Below are 7,306 nucleotides of genomic sequence, written 5' to 3' on the forward strand. Positions count from 1 at the left end.
AGCTCTAATGCTTTGAGCACAGAAGTGACCTCAAGTGGTGAATGCTCCCTTTCTTCTTGTCTCCTTTTTCAAACATAGTGTCTGTCTAATTGCTGTCTTCTTGCTGGGCACATCCTCGCCTCTGAGTTCAGTGCAGTGCTTTCTAAATGTGGGGTAAGGAATAGGAGAAAAAGGGGGAGGGAGGGAGAAGTAAAATATCCTGAAGAGCTGCATTCAGCTGTAGTCCTAGTAATTCACCACTTTTTCACCACAAGTTATAAACATGTGCTTATGCCATGGTTGGTACAAGGGCTTGATGAAGTACAAGCTCTAAAGCTGGGAACTATTTGCTTTTTCATGTTAACTTAAAACTAGACTCCAGATTTTACTGTTTTGAAGGCCTGCAATTACCACCCTTTTTGGAAGTGTGCTGGAACATAAGCAGAGAAATAAGCTGCAGTTAGTTTCCTCCTAAATGTACTTTTTCATTCAAATGTACATAGCCAGAGGAAGAGCCACCTGTCAATATATACACACAGAAACTGGGGACTACATTCTCCATTCCCCCCACCTCCTTCCAAAAAGCATGAAAAGTTTTAGAGGGGAACAAGAAAGTGGCTGACTCCATCTGTACCGAAAATATTGGACTAAGCATCCATATACTGCACGTGGTACCCAGAGCTGAGGTGTACCCATGAGCCACAAAAACCATTTGAATCCCTGCCAGCCTCCACAACACCTTTTCCCTGCATGCAACAACCATGACATAAGCTTCCCCTTGAGAGTTTAAATATGACCCAACCTGTCAGGGACCACCCCCCAGCTCCTAATGACATTAAGCTGTTCAAATGTGCTTTTTCTGTGGCAGGTGGCACCGTGTGGAAAGCTCATTATGCTACTCCAGTATTTCAGCCAGAAGGCTCTGGGGCCTGTTTCAGAAGAGGAATCTGTCCATGTTTTGGGGATGGTGTAACCCATCACGACCCTCCACTGCTGTTCAATCTCTCACAAGACCCCTCTGAGGCAAATCCTCTCTCAGCTGACACTGAGCACTTGTTTGACACTGTAATGAGGAGAATAAGAAGAGCTGTGGAAGAGCATCACAAGACTCTGACTCCAGTCCCTCAGCAGCTGTCTCCTTACAATAATATATGGAAGCCATGGCTGCAGCCATGCTGCGGGACATTCCCATTCTGTTGGTGTCATGAAGAAAATAACAAAGCATAGTCTAATACCAAAGTCAAAGTACAGTTAGCTTTAAAGAAATTGATTTTCACATTCACATAACTGCAGTCATAAAGAAATTAAAGATTAAATTCTACTGGGATAACTAGAAGGGACATTAGTTATTGTTTTTGTTCAACCTTTTCTCTGACCCACAGAAATTACGTAAGCCTGTGGTTTAAAAAAAAAAAAATTAGGGGTCATATGTATAATCTATCCCTCAAGTGAATAATGCATGATTAAATACCAAATAAATGAATTGAAATTTCTTTTCTTACTGACTTACAATTCAAGCAAATGATGACTGATAAAAAAGCAATTTTTAATACCAAATGTTTGTGTAGGACATATGCTTGTTGAAAGAAAAGGACTGAACCCAAGAAGTTATCCCTATTCAGGCCTTATGTTTTTAACTTGTTTCACAAAATTGAAAGGATGATGACAATGAAAAAAATAATGAAAAATAAAATTGCACATTTAATTTGGAAATATACCAAAACACATTGGCCTCTCAGAAATAAACTTCTATTAGTTTACAGCAATTTTTTGCTTCATCGTCTGTACATTAATCTATCATGTAAGAATTTCCAGGGAAAACTGAACTGACAAATATGTTTTAAAAAATTAGATAGCTAAAGTTAGCATCTCAAGATCAGCAGCAAAGTACCCAGCTATTCTGAAAAGTTAAAACACAGTAATTCCTACAGGTGTTTTCCACATAGCTAGTCATCTCACTCTTGAACACCTTGAAAATCATCACCCTGCTGCCTTGAGAAGACTGCAGAATTTGGGACCTTCTATGAGACCAATTCACAAGCCTGCATGTCCCACTTGAGTGACAAAGCCTCTGATTTCATAGGAGTGCCATTATGCCCCATGAAAAATACTCTTTGTTTTGTGAAAAAACACTTTGTTTTCAGTAGGAGGTGTTAAAAAAATTCACCTCACAATGTAATCTCTTCTGTGTACAGGTCATCTTTCCAAAGTCAAACAACTGTCAGCACTCCTTACAGTCATTAGGGAAAAGGAGGGAATTAAATTACCTAATCCTCTCTTGCTGCTCTTAGGTTAAATAAATTCATCTCTCAAGATATAATCCTAACCATGCTCTTGCAGGGATTTTGTGCCAAATCAGATTTTCAAGTGGAGGTTCTTGTATTTTTTTCACTCCCAAAAAAGTAGATTGTGATCAAGAGACTCAGATTCAAACTTCTAAATTTTCCTGAACACTGTATATGCAACTCCTACTATACAGGTAACAGTCACCCAGCCTTTAAAAGTATCAAGGGATGGTAAGAGCTGCAGAGCAGGTACCTCAGGGGACGTGTTTCCTTAAAGCTTGCTGTCTCAAAGAGCCACTCCAGCACAGCTCTACTCAGGACCAAGGTTGCCTGTGTGCCATTTTTTGCTGTTTATAAGCAGGAAGAGACAAGAAGACCCATAGCAGGTCCCTCAGCTCCTGAGCTGCCACAGCAGGTCCCTTTCACCAACTTGGGAACAGAGGAGAGTGTATGCCTGGACTGTGCACCCTTTGCAGTGTCCCAGGGAACTCCTGATTCACATCAGGAGTGCTGGGTCAGGGGTGTAGTGACTTGCTGCTGTTTAAGCAGCATAGGTTGTGATCATGATGCAGCACCAAATGCAAGTCTCCAAAAAGCTGACCAGGCATTTCTCCAAGTTATTTACCATTTCACCTTTTCTCCAAAAGATCACCAACAGTTATATTGAAAATGTTCCATGTAAATCAAAGGGCACACATGACAGTGAACTGATAAGATGCCTCAATGTCACAATTGACAGAAGTATTTAAAATGTGTTTGTTCTTACTTCTTGATAGAGCTTAAATCTGCACTAACATTGCTGCAAACTCACCAGATTTGCCACTTTTCTGTGGCTGACAGGGACTGAAACCAGAGCAGCTGCATTTCACTGGATTCATGCAGGGAGAAAAGAGCATAAAAGACCACACATTTTAAAGCCATTGTGGCTGATTCAGAGTTGGAGGACAAATCCTACTGCTCAGCAAAGCCAAAAGCTGTCAAGCCAATCAGTTCAGCAGCATCTACATTATCAGTTAAGAACAAGGATAATTTTTTTCTCAGTTCACTTCACTGGCTTCCCCACTCACCCACTCCAATCATTAGGTTAGATATCAGGAAAAAGCTTTTCACACACAAGGTGGTTGAGCAGTGGAACAGGCTCCCCATGCAAGTGGTCAGAGCACAAAGCCTGTCTGAGTTCAAAAAGCATTGGGACAATGCTCTCAGGCACACGGTGTCACTCTTGGGAAGTCCTGCACAGGGCCAGGAGGTGGACCCAGTGATCTTGCTGGGTCTCTTCCAACTCAGCATGTTCTGTGACTACACACAGGAATATGCCCAGTCCCACACTGAGCATTTACCAGGGAATGGGATGGTGCTCAGCACCCAGTCAGCATGCAAGCATAGATCCAAACTTTAGGAGGCCAGACTAGGAAGGCCAGTACATCAGCCAAGACCCAGGACTCCATCTCTAAACACAGTGTGAAAAAATCACCCTGTGTAAATGTAAACATTAAACATTTGTCTAACACCTCATTCCTCTGAAAATTAAATTTGCTGAACTGCTGTGGAGTCAGATGCTAAGGGGTCACATTGATGTTCACATTGGCTTTCTGACATCCAAACAGGTAATTTCATCTTGGCTGGCATCTGTGGAAAACCAGAGATGCTTTCAGGCAGGAGGAGGAAAAACTAGGGCAAGCATCATAGAGAATCAGCTTTTGTCAACTGTTAAGAGACCTCAGCCAGGTACAGGGAAATGTGCTTTTCCCACACAGAGAGGGAGAGGGCAGACACTGCACACAGAGGATCTGCAGGTGAGAAGGAGAGTAAAGTAATGGGAAATTGCTGAATAGGATGCACATCACTTCAGAAAATGGGGGGACAGAAGAGACCACTGTTTTCACTCCTAAGTTCCTTTCACTGTCTAAAGCTAAATGTATCTTAAGATGTACAAATTTTGAGGAGACAGTGGTAAGCAGGAAAAGGAGGCTAATTTTACCTGATTCATGCAGATCCTAGCCATGGATTGGTTGCAAATTTCTTTGTCTGTATACACTTTAACAAGAATAAATCCCTGCATAAGCTGTTCTTCTGATCTTCTGGCAAATGTATATTCCCAGTAGAGCAGATGAACCCAACATCACATTCGAGTTTTCCTCATGATCTCTTTCAGAGAAAATGCATTAATAGGCAAAAAATCTTTCACAAAACCTTCTTGAATAACACTGGAAGGAAGGAACTCTTAATTCAGTTCTGTAGGTTTCCTTGAAAAATCATCTATAATGATATTTTTCAAAATACAAGAATAAAGCCTAAATTCTATGCTTTCTTCCTTTTCTCATGGTTTCTCCATTTGCAAAAAGGCACAACTACATAAAATGGCCAGCTGGGGAAACCTGAGACAACTTCCCAGTCTCCAAGCCATTGTTAGCCATACAAGAATGTGCCTACAAATGGTTTAACAGAGACACCACAGAGAGGGAAATATTACTCTGTAACAAATGAAGTTTGTTTTAGTGAAAGAGCTGTAGTTGTACTGTGTAAATGTTTGACATTCATGTTGTATGAAGCTGACTTCCACTTAACTCGTTTGATCATTGTTAAATGACATTTGGAATTGTTGCATTAGGCTGACTCAACGGAGTAATTGCCAAGTCTCACAGGAGTGAGACAATAAGCTTCTAAGAAGCCTCACTTCACCATGTTTAAATATTAGACAGTTGCTTTGCTCCCTGCTGGGGCTCAAGGGAATGCCAGCACACACATCATAAGATCCCATCCTCTAAGGATGCAGAATCGTTGTGTAACAAACAAACTGAGAAAAGTAATTTGAGCTCAAAATTTATCCAGCTTGACATTCCCAAGAACTCTGAGTAAATTTGACAGACATTAAATGAATGACCAAGGAGTAACAAAAACTCTTTTGTTCACAACAGATTGTAGGTTAATATACACACACTCAGGCACGTATATGGTGTTGAACTCAATATGACACTAGAAGATTTTTGTAGGATGTTTTGATTGTAATGTTACATCTAATCAACTCCATTAAAAAACTCAGATTTATTCAAAACCTCATTTCTTATTGAATCACCATACTACTGCATTACTAAGATTTTTTGAATGTCAGAAAAGAAAACAACAAATAGAATGCCAGAAAAGAACAAATTGCAACTCCCCATGTTGAGATAAATGGGGTTACTAGAGGATCCAAACAACCCTGGCTTCTGCTCTGCCATTTGTGTAGAAGCTGTAAGTAAAAGGTTTGGAAACAGAAAGAATTTATGGAGGTTTGAAAAGAAAAAAAAACAACCAGCCTCTAAACTAAACAAAACATAAAACAGGTACCAAACCATGACATGCAATTAGTTCTGTTCCAAGTACTTAATCCTATGAGAAGGCTCTGAAAATACTATTGCTCTAAAATTAACAAATTGTTTCATGTATTTATCATTGTTCAGAATGATGCACAGTGCCATAAAATTGAACAAACACTTCTCCAAGGCAGTGAATGTTATGCCATCCTGGAAAGTATTAAGATAATCACATCTCAGAGACTGGCTGTCTTGGAATTTTAGGGGTTTTATCCCTCCAGTTTGTTGAAGTTGAAAGGGTTCTGACAACAGTCAGAGTAAAATTCCAGAAAAAAGTTCTTACAACTGTATTTTTTCCCTTTATTAATATAACTCTCAGTTTTCTAGCAGTTATTATTTATAACTTTAAGTCAATTATATATTACTGTATTTTTTTATCTACTTCTGCTATAATTATGGTATGATGTTACTACAAACCAAAAGTTTATACCGGGATACAAAACATAACTTGAGTGTCACAACACAAAATAAACTATTTATGAGCCACCCAACTTAGGATGAACATAATTTCAGTGAAACATTTTGCAACCAATATACTGACAATGTAGACAACTTCAATGAGCAGTCTTAACTGACAACTATTTTTGGAGGCTATTAAAGAATTTACTACCATGCATTTAATCTCATTTATTGGGTGGATAAAAATCAACCAAACAAGCAAAAAAATTCAAAACCAATAAAAATTCAAACCACAGAAACAAAATTCCAAAATAATGAATAAGAAAACTGAGGGAAACTGGAATGTAAGATTTGAATTAATGGAATATGAATTAAGGAAACAGGTCCATTTAATGTTATGTTCAAAGCCATAGGAATCAAACCAGTTTAGATTAGGAAAGCAAGAGAACCAGATCCATTAAGGAATAAATAGGCATACTGCAGACTTACTGGTGAACAAGCTGTTTGTAGGAGCACACAAAAGTATCAATCACCAGCTACTAGCCCAGCCTCCCATTCATGGACAGAAAAATCAAGATGAAGAAAATCAAACAAAACAAAGTATTTTTTCAAGTACCAGCTTTAGAAAAATCATTGCTGACTGATATAGAGAGACAAAGAAAATTATTTCCCAAGAACAACCCAGATGGAAATATCCTCACAAAACGCTAGGCAGTAAGCAAAGTGGTATTCCAAGAACACAAATCTCCTTTTCCTGTAGGCTAAGAAAGTGCATAAACCCACATGTCTAAAATTTTCAAGAATTTTTCTTGTGGAACACCCACACTATCTCCTTATACATAAGGAGCACCCAATAAAATGGTTGTATGGCAAATAAAAGCTGTGAATAACTCCAAGCACATGACAGAAGAATCAGCAAGTTCTGTTTTAAACACAAGTTGTCCTCTCTAAATACAAAGTCTACCACACAACAGTAAGTCATAGTCTGGCCTTGTTTAAAGATTAATAGTGGCACCAAAATGTTTACATTTCTTAACTTTCTTTATCTCAAAAACACTTGAGGCTATACCACAGTTTAATCTGGGAAAGAAATTCTAGGTGAAGCTTGGTAAGACTTTTTTCCCCAAGATACATTTCTACTTTGCAAACCTCTGTGCTGTGGTTCACATGTAGCCTGCAACACCCTTCAGACCTGCCTGTGACCCAGGATTTCAGAAGTGATGGCCATATAAAAGCCCAGAAGCACAGCACTGGATTCACAAACAAAATTCTTACTTTTCACACCCT

The 7,306-nt window shown here is 39.1% G+C and overlaps 1 protein-coding gene across 9 annotated transcripts in view; it reads left to right on the plus strand.

The window, feature by feature from the left end:
* The window catches only part of LOC130252848 (arylsulfatase D-like), a 29,338-nt gene extending 22,158 nt beyond the window's left edge, over positions 1 to 7,180 (plus strand). For all 9 annotated transcript variants that reach the window (XM_056490853.1, XM_056490859.1, XM_056490895.1 and 6 more), the window contains one exon: positions 848 to 7,180. In XM_056490853.1, the coding sequence (XP_056346828.1) occupies positions 848 to 1,206 (359 nt within the window). In that variant the 3' untranslated portion in view covers positions 1,207 to 7,180. The remainder of the gene's footprint in view (positions 1 to 847) is intronic.
* The last annotated feature ends 126 nt before the right edge of the window (positions 7,181 to 7,306 follow it).

This window comes from Oenanthe melanoleuca, chromosome 1 (genome assembly GCF_029582105.1).
Source record: "Oenanthe melanoleuca isolate GR-GAL-2019-014 chromosome 1, OMel1.0, whole genome shotgun sequence".
In the NCBI taxonomy this organism is placed as follows: domain Eukaryota; kingdom Metazoa; phylum Chordata; class Aves; order Passeriformes; family Muscicapidae; genus Oenanthe; species Oenanthe melanoleuca.